The sequence below is a fragment of the Thalassophryne amazonica genome, chromosome 5 (assembly GCF_902500255.1).
Source record: "Thalassophryne amazonica chromosome 5, fThaAma1.1, whole genome shotgun sequence".
In the NCBI taxonomy this organism is placed as follows: domain Eukaryota; kingdom Metazoa; phylum Chordata; class Actinopteri; order Batrachoidiformes; family Batrachoididae; genus Thalassophryne; species Thalassophryne amazonica.
The window spans coordinates 33779635-33797766 of NC_047107.1; the positions used below are offsets into that span (position 1 = coordinate 33779635).

The following is an 18132-nucleotide window of genomic DNA, read 5'->3' on the forward strand; positions in this document are numbered from 1 at the left end:
TTGATCCAGTTTCTGGTGTGCCGGCTCTCCTGTGTACGTGTGCTTTCATGTGCTGCTTCTGACTTCCTGATCTTGTCTGCTCCTCTCTTTGTGTGCTGACTCTTTGCCTGCTATCGATTTCTGCTCCTCAAAGCTACAGTCAGTGGGACAGCAGCACTGACCTGCCTCTTTGTGAGGCCTATCGGCACCGAGACAGCTGGACCTCTCCGGGCAGCAGCTGCAATTCCACCAACGGAGATGGAGAGGATGTAGACGCACCTCCCTCACAGGAGACACACACCCAGCACCTCCTCAGCGGACACGGAACCACCTCTGGAGAAAAACCGTGAGGACGACTTTGGACTGTCGTGGTTCTGGTCTTAATCTTCATCATTACATAAGTTCAATGGTGTATATGTCAAAGAGTTGGATGGAGGATTTCTTCAGCATAAAAAAGTATTATAGGAAGTTTTTTACTTGACTAAACGATTGTGTCAAAAAGATTAATCGTGGCCCGTGTGCGGCGTATGTAGGACTACGTCAAATGTGTTGTACCTGTAGCATTGTCTGGGGTTGATTTTGTTTTTCCAACTGAATGAAAAGGTAAATCATGTAAAAGTTAGGTTTTGTAAACTTTATTTCTGCCTTTTTACTTGAATGAGCATGAACAATAAATTTTTATATATGTGGGTGATTCTTAGACTACGGGCACTTATGTCCTTTGATCATATTGTATGAAAAACAGAAAAAAGGGGAAATTTCACACTTTTATAGTTATCTTTACAATGAAAGTGTGTTAAGAAATTTGTTCTAGTAGTCTGATGACTTTTTCACCTTTTTTCAGCATCATTATATGCAAATATTGATATTTGTGCTTGTCCCACACCCAGACTTTTGATCTTCAATGATAAAAATGAATGGTAAAGAAACGTTTTTTCTAATGTTTTAAAATATCTCTGAATAAAATATCAGTAAAATAATCAAAACATAATTGGGGTATTCAGTGTCTTACAACTGCTGTGATTTTTTATTTTTTTTTTAAACAAAATGTAGTTGTCCCACACTATTGCCATAATTTCCACCACAACACTGTAATGTCCCTAAACATTTTGTATGAAAGATTGTTTGGGTAGTTTCTATGGAGATAAACAGTGACATCAGAGCACATGTATATAGCGCCAAATCACAACAAACAGTTGCCCCAAGGCGCTTTATATTGTAAGGCAATGGTGTGGTGGAAATTACATTTACAAGGCCAGTAGTGCCCGTAGTTAAAGAATCACCCATGTACACAGTGACTGAAATCCAAATTTTGATCACCTTAGTATTTCTTCTGTTTTTCTTGTTGATTAATGCTGGCAAATTATATTTTTTTTTTTTGTCTTTCTGATGCCTGATTCTGTTTTTTCTCCGTTTAAGGTGCAGCTCCATCCAGAGATGGGAGTTTTATTTGTGTTGGCGACCCTCTGTCCTGTGCACCAACAGCAATTCTTGTATATTCATCCGTGAATTGTTCTGTGAATTCTTTCTGTAATTTATGTCTGTAGCATGGCCCAAGCAGAGGGTCACAGTTTTTCCTTACCACTGTTGCTCTGGGGGTTGGTAAGGTTGGACCTTACCTGTGTGAAGCACCTTGAGGCAACTCTGTTGTGATTTGGCGCTATATAAAGGAAAATAAATTGAAATTGAATTCAAATTTTAAACAGTGAAACTAAAATGTTCACATAGGAGATCTGAGTCAGTACTACTACTTGTCTATGTTATGATTGATCAAGACTTAACTGGCTCCATGTCTTTATGAATTTTATTGATTATTATCAGACAGCATTCCTAATCATCAGGTGTGGACATGAAATTCTCATTGCACATAAATCTGATGTGTACATAGACGACCCATGGGAGTTATGTACAGTATTTACAAAATTTAACTCTTGGTGTTCTTTGGGGGGGGTAAATGATCCCACAAAAGGGTGTGATGGCTCAGATTAGATGGGTTTGAGTCAATATTTATTACAAATCCAAGTCCTCAATAACGGCGATTCATCTTCTTGAATTTTTCGTAGTGGTAGTCATCTGTGGCCTTCTCGTTGTTTGGACGTTTGCGGTAGTTTGGTGGCGACGGTGCTGAGGATTAAAAACAAACATACAGTAAAATCATGTCAACAACTAAATAGAATTAAGTACATGCCAAGTGACTGCTACTTAAACTACTACTGCCATGTGTAGACTGATTATAGCAGGATTCTGGAGGAGCTAACTTACCAACAGGTACAGTTGTGGACAAATGTACAGTACATACAGCTCAGCCAAAAACTTTCAGACTCAGGGTTGAGGCAGACATCACAATTTATCAAACAACATGTACATGGGTTAAGTCAGAATAATACTTTATTTCCATATAAAGGTGTGTTTGTTCCAGTTGTTGGTCACTCAGATTTTCAGGGGGTCACCAGTTCACAGCTACCAAACATGAAAGATTCCAGAATGGAATTACTTTTCTAAGCTTCTAAATGACTAATGTGCTTAATGAACGGTTAATTGGAGAAGATTCAGTGGTATTTAAGACTACTGTATACAACTAGTGTATTTAGGAGCAAGGGGGAAAAAAAAACCAACAAAAAAGACAAGAATTAAACCCAGGATTCTGGAACACAATTCTGGATCCCCACAAGTCAGGTTCCTCATTAATAATCTGAAAAAGTTTCTTGGTACTACAGTTAACTGTACAATCTGTTATACAAATTATAAGAACCTTGGGGCCATACAGATTTCACATCACTGAGGAAGCAGTCCAAATTATCACCCAGCAATTAAACGCTAGTTCTCAAAGGTCCACCAGATATTTGGGTTTACCACTAAGGAACTGATGACAGCATGAGATTCATGACGTCAGAAATGTAAACTGGTAACCCACTGAAATTTTTTTAAAATAACCTTGTATGCAGTGGTGGGGACAGCTCACCAAAACGTTTCGATAACTGCTAATCCGCTAACTGAAAAATTAACTTTTATATTGCTAAACCGAGAAACTGCAAAAAAAAATATAGCGGCAGTTACAGCAAATGACTAACTTAGTATTGATTCAGTACACAGCTAAGCCAGTTTTGTGTTAGGCGCTAGTTATGAAGGTTTGAGCTTTAAGCAGACACATGCCAAAAGGCATTATGGTTAATTCAAACGATCTGCCCTAACAACCCCTCCCCCCCATCAAAATGCATAGAACACTGCCATCTACTGGATGTGAATAGACCAACTATACGTTTTATGTGGGGGATTCAAATCCTGCAAAATGTCACAAGATTTAGGAGAGTTTGCATTGAGACAGTCTGATCTGGCTGCAATTTACCTGCTGCGCACGAACAACACCATCAGTATCCCAACATAAAAGTCTTGGTATATTGTGCCTAAAACTCTCGTGAATATATGATCTGGATTTATAGATGTGTTTGTTTTATGTAAATTTTCCAAGTAAAACAATTTTTTTTTAAAGGTTAAAACTTTTTTTTTTTTTCACAGTATAATATGGAACGATGTACATTTTTTAGCCGTAAAATCAACAGTATCAATAGTAAATGAAGAAAATGTTTTACTGTAACTTTATGGTAGTGTTTCGGCAACCACAGCTGCCGGAGTTTTACCGTAAAAACAACAGGTTTTTTTTTTTTTTTTTTTTTTTTTTTTTTTTTTTTTTTTTTTTACAGTGCTGCAAGAAGCTTAGGTTGTTTCTCCGTTATTTACAGTGGGCGGGGAATTGCTATGAACCGTGATCACTTCATGTTCATGTCATTCTGGAGGAAACTGAAGTTTGCTCTTTAACATCCTGTTTATTGTCCTTTACAGCACTGTTTGTTCCAGAGTAATATATATAAAATGTTGAAATTCGGTTTGTATTTATGAAGGTCCACGCAGGTTAAACGTAGCAGACACGGAATACTTGAAATATTTGTTTTAGCAAGTTTTCAGGGTCTCATGCAGCAGTGTCTTAAAAATGTTATGAAAGGCATAAAAATTACATTTTGGTCATATAATGTTCATTTGCAATTGTCATGTGGTTTCTCAGTGTTATTTTGACAAGCAGCTCTGGTGTGCAAGGGATTATGGGACATCTCAGTAAGGCGAATTGTAGTACTTTAAAATGATACAAAGGTTGTGAATTTTTTTTTAAATGCCAATTTTGATACCCCCTGTAGAGTTACTGTAACTTGTGTTTTGGTTTTTACAATGCGCATGATCAGTGATCCACTTATACTGAGACATTCTGAGCGTAAAACTGTTTGACATTCCCAAGTATGTTGGTCTATTCACACTCCCATCCAGTAGATGGCAGTGTTAATCAGGGATGCTTATTTGCCGTCTTTGGACGGTTTTCCATCTTTTTGTAAATTCTTGCCGTCTGAAAGAAATAGCGGAACATTTGTTATTTCTTCAAATCAACAAAGTAATATTTTGCCATAAAACGCCCAAATTCCTTTGAAATCGATCATCAGAAAGTGGTTTGTTTACCAGAGAAGGAGGCCGCCATTTTGGTATACAGACAGTTCAACGCGCATTCTCACTGGTTGAAAAAATGAGGCCTCGTTCTCACTGCCTCCGATGCACTTACCGAGTCTGCTCGGTAAGCGCCGCAGCGGGCCACTCACACCGCCCCCGTCTGCTGTGCGGAGCTGCAGACAACTCTGGCAACAGGTCCAGAGACTGCTCGAACATTTCTACACAAGCGAGCATGGAAACACTTTTGTTTTGATGCGGAGCGCCCCGGCAGCCCGCAAGGATAGACTTCTTGCGGAAATAAACTGCAGCCGCAGAGCTCCATGGCCACAGAGAGGTTTGTATCTTTTTAATGACTTGGATTCTCTGCGGGGCCCGCATCCGTACCCTGCAACGGTAACACTGGAGGCAGAGTGAGTGAGGGGTGATGACGACACTCCACGCGGAATCGCTTTTCGCCATACGCTCTTGTGAAGGTAGTAAATACGCAACGTCTCGATGTTCCAGACAATTTCCTGCCTGCTTCCCGTGCAAATCTCACAGCACTGTTCAACAAATTTTCTACCTCGTCAGTTTCTCATTGTTTATTTCCAATATTACACAAGATAAATACAGGTATGGCAATAATTTAATGCTGATATTTAAACAAGTAAATTCTGTGATATTTTGGTATTGTTGTATGATAAATGTAATGCTTCGGGAGTAAAACACGGCGATCATTGAAGTCTGTTACCACCAATGGCACCATCCACCACGAAATTTTAGTATGTGGCCATGTCTTTTTTGGGGGGGGGGGGGGGGGGTGTTAAATCGCCTGCCAAATCGATGGAATCTTAAATAGTTCCTATGTAGCCTCTTTCCATGAGAAACATCTTGTATTGAAAAAACATGAAACAAATTACACAGTGGGATGGGTAAACCCCTGTTGAAAAAGAAAATCAAATAAATTTCTGTATAAAATCAAAAAAAAAAAAAAAATTCAGGTTCAGATTCTTAGAGGTGTTTTGGCTCAGACTGAGATGGATCATTTAAACAAATTTAACATTTTATTGTTGTGCATTATTGAATGAATAATAGTAATCGAGTGGCTTCAGTATTATATCTCTTCACCTCGTCTGAAAGCAGTTATGAAGTTATTTAGTTGAGAGTTATGATTTTTAATTGCTTCGTCTTTGAGCCCAATCAAAAACAAACTAAAGTTTTCATCAAGATTTACCTATATTTGTAAATATTGTGTTATATTCTGTACGTGCTCCTACAGGATGGCACAACATGCATTCAAAAGCCACATGTGCCATACTGCATGAGATCACAAGAGAAATTTAACAGCTATTTCAGGTCCAAATTTAGCCCAAAGAATGTACCAGAATGCACCACAGGGCACTTATATTCTCAAAATTTCATTGGGGGGGGCAATTCCTCCAGACCTTCCCTTAGTTTTCCAACTTTTGCTGTCTTGAATATTATAGATGAATCACATTGCTGTCTTTTTTTTCCTCCTAAGCATCCATGGTTAATTGTATAAAGTGTCGTCTAGATCACTTTGATAGACAAATTAGGATTACAGTGTACTGAAGTGTGCCTTTTGTATTCTGATACTGCATTTAGAAATAAAAATAACCAGCTGTGTTGCTGACATAGAGATGAATAAACCCTCAAGGGAACATCATCATTCACTGCAGCAGCCTGCAACGAGCAGCTCGGGCAGCCGTCTTGTGCGAGTGATGTTGTAAACACAGTGCTCACTGTTGATGCCACAAAAGTTGCAGAAACACAATATTTCCTGGAATATAGCTAAGTCGTAGTTTTTTTGTTGTTTTTTTTTGTTTGTTTGTTTGGGGTTTTTTTTTTTTTTTTTTTTTTTTTTTTGCTATTTTGGGAAGCCCTATGATATATTCCAGTGCGACTTATATACTGAAAATTCATAAGTTTGACATTAATAATAGTAATTATAATGACTGTTTATGTAGAACTTTCTCAAGAATCAAAGCACTAAACTAAATAAACTTTGAAAATAAAATAAGACAGTAATAAAAAATACACAATGCAAAAAAATCCCAAATTACAGAGTGCATAACACACACAAAAAAAAAATCTTATAGTCCAGTGTGATTTATACAGTATATGTTTTTGTTTTCTCTTCAAGAAGCATTTTTTGACAGGTGCAAATATATATATATATATATACACACACACACGTACAGAACACTGCTTGAAGGTTTGTGAAACACTTGAATTGTTGCATCTAAATTTTGTAATGACATCAAATTTCAAAAGCATAATCAGAAACTATATTGAAATTACGAATACAAGGATTTTTCCCCTACTTTAGCGGGCCCTACAGCTTAAACGCCGGTGTAATTTATATACAGAGAAATATCATGCGTTTGTTATTAATAACAATAATAATGATTTATAAGACTTCCCCCAGAAGTCAAAGTACTATACAAAATAAACTACAGTAAAGTAATAACAGTACACTACAACAAAGCACAAAAAAATCCAAATTAAAGTGCTCCAAATACAGAAAAAAAAGGTAAGTTATACTTCAGAAATTATGGTACCCCATTTGGCCTCATGGCCAGCAGAGGATAACAAAATAGACACCCAAAAAATAAATAACATGCAGTTGGGGAAAATTGAGTTTGAAACATTTTAGCAAATGTGTATGTGTACCTATGTTTGCAACTGTCCAAAAGTATTTGTACTCATATGATGTTTGTACTGTATCTTATGGACGTCAGTGGAAGTAATGAGCTTCAAGATCTGATTTCCTGCTTAAATTTAAGAACATGTACATGTACAACCCCTGGCAAAAATTATGGAATCACCGGCCTCGGAGGATGTTCATTCAGTTGTTTAATTTTGTTGAAAAAAAGCAGATCACAGACATGACACAAAACTAAAGTCATTTCAAATGGCAACTTTCTGGCTTTAAGAAACACTATAAGAAATCAAGAAAAAAAATTGTGGCAGTCAGTAACGGTTACTTTTTTAGACCAAGCAGAGGGAAAAAATATGGAATCACTCAATTCTGAGGAAAAAATTATGGAATCATGAAAAACAAAAGAACGCTCCAACACACTAGTATTTTGTTGCACCACCTCTGGCTTTTATAACAGCTTGCAGTCTCTGAGGCATGGACTTAATGAGTGACAAACAGTACTCTTTATCAATCTGGCTCCAACTTTCTCTGATTGCTGTTGCCAGATCAGCTTTGCAGGTTGGAGCCTTGTCATGGACCATTTTCTTCAACTTCCACCAAAGATTTTCAATTGGATTAAGATCCGGACTATTTGCAGGCCATGACATTGACCCTATGTGTCTTTTTGCAAGGAATGTTTACACAGTTTTTGCTCTATGGCAAGATGCATTATCATCTTGAAAAATGATTTCATCATCCCCAAACATCCTTTCAATTGATGGGATAAGAAAAGTGTCCAAAATATCGACGTAAACTTGTGCATTTAATGATGATGTAATGACAGCCATCTCCCCAGTGCCTTTACCTGACATGCAGTCCCATATCATCAATGACTGTGGAAATTTACATGTTCTCTTCAGGCAGTCATCTTTATAAATCTCATTGGAACGGCACCAAACAAAATTTCCAGCATCATCACCTTGCCCAATGCAGATACGAGATTCATCACTGAATATGACTTTCATCCAGTCATCCACAGTCCATGATTGCTTTTCCTTAGCCCATTGTAACCTTGTTTTTTTTCTGTTTAGGTGTTAATGATGCCTTTCGTTTAGCTTTTCTGTATGTAAATCCCATTTCCTTTAGGCGGTTTCTTACAGTTTGGTCACAGACGTTGACTCCAGTTTCCTCCCATTTGTTCCTCATTTGTTTTGTTGTGCATTTTCGATTTTTGAGACATATTGCTTTAAGTTTTCTGTCATGACGCTTTGATGTCTTCTTTGGTCTACCAGTATGTTTGCCTTTAACAACCTTCCCATGTTGTTTGTATTTGGTCCAGAGTTTAGACACAGCTGACTGTGAACAACCAATATCTTTTGCAACATTGTGTGATGATTTACCCTTTTTTAAGAGTTTGATAATCCTCTCCTTTGTTTCAACTGACATCTCTCATGTTGGAGCCATGATTCATGTCAGTCCACTTGGTGCAACAGCTCTCCAAGGTGTGATTACTCCTTTTTAGATGCAGACTAACAAGCAGATCTGATTTGATGCAGGTGTTAGTTTTGGGGATGAAAATTTACAGGGTGATTCCATAATTTATTCCTCAGAATTTAGTGAGTCCATATATTTTTCCCTCTGCTTGGTCTAAAAAAGTAACCGCTACTGACTGCCACAATTTTTTTTCCTGATTTCTTATAGTGTTTCTTAAAGCCAGAAAGTTGCCATTTGAAATGACTTTAGTTTTGTGTCATGTCTGTGATCTGCTTTTTTCCTACAAAATTAAACAACTGAATGAACATCCTCCCAGGCCAGTGATTCCATAATTATTGCCAGGGGTTGTATATATTTGGCACCCCACTAGTGTTGGGATTCTTAAAGAGGGACTGCTTCCAAAAAGTGCCATTAAGTCCTATATCAAGCTAAAGTTGGAATATAAAGGTCTGGAATTTACCACATATTTTGCTTTCAGCTCAAATATACTGTGTTGCACTGCGAGAACAGTCACTGCATACATGTCCAAATATTTATGAGCCTGGCAGTATTAGTGTGACTGTGGTGCCTCTTACCCTCTGGACCTGGTTTCTCAGTGTCGCCCACACGTAGCGGCCTGGCTTTGGGCTCGTCTCTGTGTCTGTGGTGCCTCTGGGGTGCATTTGCATCCTCATGATAGACTGTGACAAGACATACACAGTTAACCAGTGAGTTGTCTCTGGTTACCTTCTACCACTAAACCAGGATTTCAGAGTGAGAGAACTCACATCGATTGTGCTGGACATAGTTGACGGCGATGTTGGTTGGTACAAATGACGTGCTGAGGTCTTTTTTCTTGTTTCTCTGCTCTGCCAACAGCTTGGCTTTTGCTTCCTCTGTCTGGATTATATTTTTTATCTTTGCACTGTAAATTAAATTATCATTAAACATTGAACAATTCTGTAAGACGTAAAAATGACTAACATGCCTTAAAACACACACTGCTTTGAGATTAAAATAAATCTTTTGAGGATTTTTTTTTTTTAAAGATGTGATCATGTTGAGATTTTTCCTTGTTACATACTCGATGCCCAGATCAACCTCTGGGATACCGCTCAGCATCTGATTGGACAACATCTCCTCAGTCTTCTTGGCGGAGTTAACTCTGATGTTCTCAGGCAGCTCATACAGGTGGTCTTCAGCATTTTTCACCTTTACTTTCTGTTCTTCAGCTTCCTCCAATCCTTTCTTCTTTTTTAGCTCTGTCTCGATGTATTTCATCCTGCATTAATATCAGTCAACGATTTAATATGAGGTCTGTCCAGAAAGTATCGGACCTTTTTATTTTTTGCAAAAACCATATGGATTTGAATCACGTGTGATTGCATCAGCCAAGCTTGAACCTTCGTGCGCATGCGTGAGTTTTTTCACGCCTGTCGGTTGCGTCATTCGCCTGTGAGCAGGCTTTGTGTGAGCAGTGGTCCACCCCTCTCGTCAGATTTTTATTGCGAATAAATGTCTGAACGATTTGGAGCTTTGCTGCATCAAATTTTTCCAGAAACTGTGAGAGACCTCCAGCTGGACACCATTCGGAAAATTTAGATGGCTTTCAGCGATTTTATGGGGATTACACAAATTAAGGAGTGCTCCAGCCGGTTTAAAGGCCGCCCACAGCGTCTGAGAGCGCAGCGCACTCCGAGCGCCGATCGACAGGCTCAAACCTCGCTCAAACAACCAGATCATTTCCAACGTGAAGGCTTTGTTGATCCGGGACGTCGTCTAACTTTCACAAAAAAGGCAGAAGGCGTGGACATCAGCACTTTTTCGGCACATTCTACTGTTACAGGAGTTTTTTCATGGAAAGAGAAGCGGAGGGACGCGCCACCATGCCGCTCACGGTGCGGGACAAAACCACCTCCGTGTTGGTCTCACAGGACGGCTTTCAGGTGGCTTTCAGACGGCTTCCGGTTGCTTTTCAGTCGTGTGAGTATCCGAGAAATTGTGCATGAGCTGGACATGCCCCAACATGTCCTGTGAGGCTTCATCACGGCGGTGCTTTGCGCCATGCGGCTCTGCCACGACACGCGGAGTTCCTCCGCACGTCTGTCTCAATGTGCCGAAAAAGTGCTGATGTCCACATCTTCCGCAATTCCTGTGCTAGTCAGACGACATACCGGATCAAGACAGCATCCAGTTTAGAAATGAACACCACATTCCACTGTTACAGGAGTTTCTGTCATGGAAAGAGGAGCAGAGGAACTCCGCGCATCGCGGTGGAGCCGCATGGCGCAAAGCAACGCCGTGATGAAGCCTCACAGGACATGTTGGGGCATGTCCAGCTCATGCACAATTTCTCAGATACTCACACGACTGAAAAGCAACCGGAAGCCGTCTGAGCCATCTGAAAGCCGTCCTGTGAGACCAACACGGAGGTGGTTTTGTCCCGCGCCATGAGCAGCATGGTGGCGCAATCCTCCGCTTCTCTTTCCATGAAAAAAACTCCTGTAACAGTAGAATGTGCCAAAAAAGTGCTGATGTCCACGCCTTTTTTGTGAAAAGTCAGATGACGTCCCGGATCAACAAAGCCTTCACGTTGGAAATGATCTGGTTGTTTGAGCGGGGTTTGAGCCTGTCGATCGGCGCTCGGAGCGCGCCGCACTCTCAGACGCTGTGGGCGGTCTTTAAACCGGCTGGAGCACTCCTTAATCTGTGTAATCCCCATAAAATCGTCACTGAATGCCATCTAAATTTTCCGAACTGTGTCCACCTGGAGGTCTCTCACAGTTTCTGGAAAAAATTTGATGCAGCAAAGCTCCAAATCGTTCAGACATTTATTCGCAATAAAAATCCGATGAGAGGGGTGGACCACTGCTCACTCAAAGCCTGCTCACAGGCGAATGACGTAACCGACAGGCATGAAAAAACTCACGCATGCGCATGAAGGTTCAAGCTTGGCTGATGCAATCACACGTGATTCAAATCCATATGGTTTTTGCAAAAAATAAAAAAGGTACAATACTTTTTGGACAGACCTCGTATTTATGTAATAACATGGTAAGTTTTTATTTCTATGCAGTACTAATAACTAATTGGGGGGAATCTTTAGAACTAAATAATTACTGCAATATTTTATTAAAATGTCAAATTTTACATTTACAGTTGGAGCTTTTTGAAGTATGCACTTTCACAATTTCCTACAAAAAAAAAGAGCAATGACTGCATGCACACAATTTGTAACTGGAGAAGAAGAAAAAAAAAGTTACATACATGTCTGCATCCTCATCTCTTCTGTTGGTTTCAGCTGAAAAAGATGAACCCAAGTTGAGTTCAGTCTCATCATCTGTCCTGCATGTAGAACACAGGACACTAATTACTCACTTTGTCAAGGTGTATACACACACACACAGTCTGTTAAACCCACTGATTGAGTGTCAACGAGTAGTCATATATTTATTTACATGTCTCGATTCCTGTCTTTGATTTTCTTCATGTCTACAACCCCACCGGTCTTCAGTTTAAAAGGATCATTCTGCAACAACATTTAACAGTGAATTATGAACCAATAAGCTACTTAACAAAACAAGCATTCAGAGAATTCATAGTATTGACATGTTGGCAAATATTGCAAAGACAGCAGCAGTGATGATCACAACAAATCAATCAAATGAAGTGAGGAAATACTCATTTATAAACAGACTAGTACAGAACAGACTCATACAGATGAGGCTTAATAGTCACTATAAACCAGGACATCATTCTCATATCACATATGTATATTAAACAGTATTTCCCAATCCTGATCCCCTGGACCCAAAATACTGCATATTTTCCACTCCTCCCTGCTCTAACTGCACATAATGAGCCAAATCAGGTGAATTCCATAATTCATTCAGGTGTTGATTGGATGAACACACCTGGCTGAGCTAATCTGGTCTGAGTAGATCAGAGACAAATGGAAAATATACAGCACTCTGGACCTTAAGGAACAGCACTGTGGCACACTACATTAGTCTGACATTCTATTTTCTGTTTCATGTGTACGCTCGATCCTTGTAGCTCTTCCTAGTTTTTTGGGTGACTGAAAAAAATGTGGGTTTTCTTTTTTTTGTTGTATCGTTTACTATCACATGATGGCATACAGTCATCATTATCATGTCACATGCAAATCAGTAAGCTATTTGTTTATGCATACACCACTGATATCATCCTTCAAACTCTGTTTATTGCATAAAATGTGATTTTAAAAAATCATTTAATGTCACTGTCATTGGATGACAGCAGAGAGTACTCTGCTTTTTTGTCAAGACATCACGTACAAATCAGCAGATGGTACTACGTTTGTTGATTCATATGCATCTGAAGTCATTATTCTAGTTCTCATATTTTCAAGGTTTTGGCAAAACGTTTCAGCCTATGACCTTGACTTTCATAGTGATGTCATGTTGAGATGTATTCATGGCAATTCACAAGTGCAATATGACTGAAACAGCCAAGTGGTTCCTGCGACATTTGTCTAGATGTGAACACACACACACACACACACACACACACACAAAGTGATTGCAATAGTCTTGCAAATCCCTCTGGCTCCACTAATGATGTGTAAGAAAAGCATAAAATAGAATTAGAAGGGTTACTTACATCAAGTTCAGCCTCTGGTGGAAGTTTCTCTCCAACCAACAAGGCACTCACACTTAAAGAGGAATATTAACATTAATTCACACTCCAAAAATGTCACAAACTGCAAAATATTAATTATAATACAATAATATAAACACATTTACAGGCTGTCAGTAATCAGTTTTCACAAAGAAAAAACTGTAGTCTATTTTATTTTTATTTTTTTAATGTGCCAGATGTCACGGTTTTGGATGCGAAAGTGTGTGTGTGTGTGTGTGTGTGTGTGTGTGTGTGTGTGTGTGTGTGTGTGTGTGTGTGTGTGTGTGTGTGTGTGTGTGTGTGTGTGTGTGTGTGTGTGTGTGTGTGTGTGTGTGTATGTATGTATGAGAGAGGAAGCGAGAGAGAAAGTGTGTGTGTGTGACATGAACGCGTATGTGCATATGCGAGCGCGAAAGAGTGTGCATGTTTAGACCCATGGGCTTTCTTCCCTCCATGGAGTCAGGTCGGGTAGCAGCTCACCGCATTTTTTTGTGGTCGGGAAGAGCAGATTGGCTCTCATAACAGATGGGTGCAGGTTTTCAAAAACCTTGACCTGCGCATCACTACTGCACATGCTTTCTGTAATCACATTCGCAGAATCTTATTACTCCTTCAGCGTTGTTATAGGTGTCTTAGTGCCTTCCCTCACGAGAGTTCTTCTTTCACAATAACTCAGTTTTTGACAACTGGCTCCTTCAGACAGATATTCCAAAGAGCACCAAACTGTTTGCATTTCTTTACGATTCTTGCAAATGAAGTCCAAAACATGTTCAGTTACTTGGAAATGTTTATGTATCCATCCCCTGACTTGTCTTTTAAAAAACGGTTGGAAAAATCATGATTGGGATTAACAATAATCCTTAATTTTATGTTGTCCAATTACGTATAGACTCTGAAAATGGAGGAACTTTGTACATAAATGGCTGTAACGCTTAAAGCAACAATAGTTTTGTTAATCCCGTTGAATCAATCAATCAATCAATCAATCAATTTTTTTATATAGCGCCAAATCACAACAAACAGTTGCCCCAAGGCGCTTTATATTGTAAGGCAAGGCCATACAATAATTATGTAAAACCCCAACGGTCAAAACGACCCCCTGTGAGCAAGCACTTGGCTACAGTGGGAAGGAAAAACTCCCTTTTAACAGGAAGAAACCTCCAGCAGAACCAGGCTCAGGGAGGGGCAGTCTTCTGCTGGGACTGGTTGGGGCTGAGGGAGAGAACCAGGAAAAAGACATGCTGTGGAGGGGAGCAGAGATCGATCACTAATGATTAAATGCAGAGTGGTGCATACAGAGCAAAAAGAGAAAGAAACAGTGCATCATGGGAACCCCCCAGCAGTTTACGTCTATAGCAGCATAACTAAGGGATGGTTCAGGGTCACCTGATCCAGCCCTAACTATAAGCTTTAGCAAAAAGGAAAGTTTTAAGCCTAATCTTAAAAGTAGAGAGGGTGTCTGTCTCCCTGATCTGAATTGGGAGCTGGTTCCACAGGAGAGGAGCCTGAAAGCTGAAGGCTCTGCCTCCCATTCTACTCTTACAAACCCTAGGAACTACAAGTAAGCCTGCAGTCTGAGAGCGAAGCGCTCTATTGGGGTGATATGGTACTACGAGGTCCCTAAGATAAGATGGGACCTGATTATTCAAAACCTTATAAGTAAGAAGAAGAATTTTAAATTCTATTCTAGAATTAACAGGAAGCCAATGAAGAGAGGCCAATATGGGTGAGATATGCTCTCTCCTTCTAGTCCCCGTCAGTACTCTAGCTGCAGCATTTTGAATTAACTGAAGGCTTTTTAGGGAACTTTTAGGACAACCTGATAATAATGAATTACAATAGTCCAGCCTAGAGGAAATAAATGCATGAATTAGTTTTTCAGCATCACTCTGAGACAAGACCTTTCTGATTTTAGAGATATTGCGTAAATGCAAAAAAGCAGTCCTACATATTTGTTTAATATGCGCTTTGAATGACATATCCTGATCAAAAATGACTCCAAGATTTCTCACAGTATTACTAGAGGTCAGGGTAATGCCATCCAGAGTAAGGATCTGGTTAGACACCATGTTTCTAAGATTTGTGGGGCCAAGTACAATAACTTCAGTTTTAGCTGAGTTTAAAAACAGGAAATTAGAGGTCATCCATGTCTTTATGTCTGTAAGACAATCCTGCAGTTTAGCTAATTGGTGTGTGTCCTCTGGCTTCATGGATAGATAAAGCTGGGTATCATCTGCGTAACAATGAAAATTTAAGCAATACCGTCTAATAATACTGCCTAAGGGAAGCATGTATAAAGTGAATAAAATTGGTCCTAGCACAGATCCTTGTGGAACTCCATAATTAACTTTAGTCTGTGAAGAAGATTCCCCATTTACATGAACAAATTGTAATCTATTAGACAAATATGATTCAAACCACCGCAGCGCAGTGCCTTTAATACCTATGGCATGCTCTAATCTCTGTAATAAAATTTTATGGTCAACAGTATCAAAAGCAGCACTGAGGTCCAACAGAACAAGCACAGAGACGAGTCCACTGTCCGAGGCCATAAGAAGATCATTTGTAACCTTCACTAATGCTGTTTCTGTACTATGATGAATTCTAAAACCTGACTGAAACTCTTCAAATAGACCATTCCTCTGCAGATGATCAGTTAGCTGTTTTACAACTACCCTTTCAAGAATTTTTGAGAGAAAAGGAAGGTTCAATGAAATCTGAAAATTCTACACTATAAGCACATCTTTGTTTCATGGTTGTATATATTTATTTATTTATTTGTTTGTTTGTTTTAAACCAGTTATTACTGAACATTATTTGACATTACCTGACTCCCTTCTGTCTTCTCCGCAAACTCTGGAGCTCTTTCGCCTCTTCCACTTTTAATCTTAAAAAAAAAAAAAAAATCAAGTTACTCAATGCCTTTAGTATTTAAAATTAAACATAAAAAGCGAAAAACAAACCACAAATATTCTCATTTAACCAGCTTCATACAGAGATAACACAAGGTTAGCTATCTTAACATTGTTGTTAAATAAGCTTACCTGACTTCTGTTGTCGTCTCTTCTCCTTCCTCTAAATCTGACGAATCTTTTCTCTTCCTAAAGTTTTTTCCACACGGCATTTTTAACAGCTTAATTTAAACAAAGAAATGCTGTAAAGGACCGTCAGTGCGTTAGCTGAAGGCTAAATCTGCGAACAAGTTTATCCGACGTACAAAACAATCCGTCACTTCCGTTTTATTTTCTTCTTCGTGTAGTGGATTACACATTGATCCGGTTAGATGACCGCCACCTTACTGCAGTGTGTGCAGAACAGTGCCTAAAGCTTAGCAGTAAACAAACAAAATCAAGTGGGTTTATTAAAAAAATTATTTTCTTCTTATGTTCCACACCTGTGAAATCCTGTTAAGGGTTTGTTGTTGTTGTTTTTTTTTGTTTTTTTTTTTTGGGGGGGGGGGGGGTAGTGGTAACATCAGTCTCATTTAATTATGCAAATACTTGTTTCTTTTCAAGAACACTGGGTTGTATCTTTAAGAGATGAAACCCATTTACTTCTTTGTTCTTTACATGCACTTTATATGCTGAATCACATTCCACTGCTTCAGGATGGCGGCGATGATGACTTACTGCTGTCCTGTTTTCGCCTGCTCTGTTCGTCATGACCCACATGTCCTGTCTGTGTGGGTTATGACCTCTTCCTGTTTCCGCCTGTTCTTCCACGGTACAAGCTGTTCTTGTATTCTGTGTGATTGGCAACCTACGGTCGCTGCTTTATTTAACAGGCAGATAAATGTCGATGTTTTGTATTTTAAGCGATTGTGAAACAGCTTTCTCAGGTGTCCTCTGGCAAACTGCATCTAAAATAACATCACTTCAAAAAAACTATCTATCTATCTAGTTAGCTAGCTAGCTATCAGTATACTCAATTTCAAATATATTCTATAGCTGCAGCCCTAATATATATATATATACGAGGTCTGTGAGAAAAGTATCCGACCTTTTTATTTTATGCAAAAAATATATGGATTTGATTCATATGTTTTTATGTCAGCCAAGCTTGAACCTTCGTGCGCATGCGTGAGTTTTTCCACGCCTGTCGGTTGCGTCATTCTCCTGTGGGCAGGCTTTGAGTGAGCACTGGTCCACCCTCTCGTCGTTGTTTCATTGCGAGGAAATGGCGGAATGATTTGGGCTTTTTTTCCATCAGAATTTTTTCAGAAACTGTTAGAGACAGGCAGCTGGAAACCATTCGAAAAATTTATCTGGCTTTTGGTGAAAATTTTACGGGCTTCACAGAGAATAAGGAGTGTTACTACAGCTTTAAGGACTGCCCACAATGGGCCCGCGCTCCGAGCCACCATCGAGAGGCAGAAACCACCACATCATTTCTAAACGGATCGCTGTGTGGAGCCGGGACCGTCGTGTGCAATTTCTCTGGTTATCACAAGAGCTGGACATCAGCCATTTTCTGGCAGATTTCACTTTTAACAAGAGATTTTGTCATGGAAAGCCGCGTGGAGGCTTCGCGCATCACGACCGATTCACTGATGAAGTGAGACAAAGGAACACCTCCGTTTCTGAGTGTTAAAGGACAAGTTGGGACATGCCTATCTCGGCTTTCAGTGCTTACCAGTCGAGTGAGTATAAGTGAAATTGTGGAGAGCTGGGCTTGTCCCAACTTGTCCTCTAATACTCTGAAACGGAGGTGTTCCTTTGTCTCACTTCATCAGCGAATCGGTCGTGACGCGCGAAGCCTCCACGCGGCTTTCCATGACAAAATCTCTTGTTAAAAGTGAAATCTGCCGGAAAATGGCTGATGTCCAGCTCTTGTGATAACCAGAGAAATTGCACACGACGGTCCCGGCTCCATACAGCGATCCGTTTAGA

At 39.5% G+C, this 18132-nt stretch overlaps 1 protein-coding gene across 4 annotated transcripts; it reads right to left on the minus strand.

Annotated features, from left to right (window-relative positions):
* Positions 1–1950: 1950 nt before the first annotated feature.
* Positions 1951–16486, minus strand: c5h9orf78 (chromosome 5 C9orf78 homolog). Of its 4 annotated transcripts, none has more exons than XM_034169949.1 (10): positions 16288–16485; positions 16071–16130; positions 13226–13277; positions 12043–12113; positions 11852–11929; positions 9626–9866; positions 9373–9592; positions 9181–9285; positions 5717–5719; positions 1951–2103 (listed from the first exon to the last, which is right to left on the minus strand). In XM_034169949.1, exons 1-10 carry the CDS (start codon positions 16365–16367, stop codon positions 2006–2008), a joined length of 1008 nt encoding a protein of 335 aa, XP_034025840.1. In that variant the 5' UTR covers positions 16368–16485; the 3' UTR covers positions 1951–2005. The 4 variants fall into 4 exon arrangements, with proteins under 4 accessions (XP_034025840.1, XP_034025842.1, XP_034025841.1 ...); XM_034169951.1 differs by having other exon boundaries at positions 9373–9509; positions 9669–9866; positions 16288–16481; XM_034169950.1 differs by lacking the exon at positions 5717–5719 and having other exon boundaries at positions 16288–16486.
* Positions 16487–18132: the final 1646 nt, after the last annotated feature.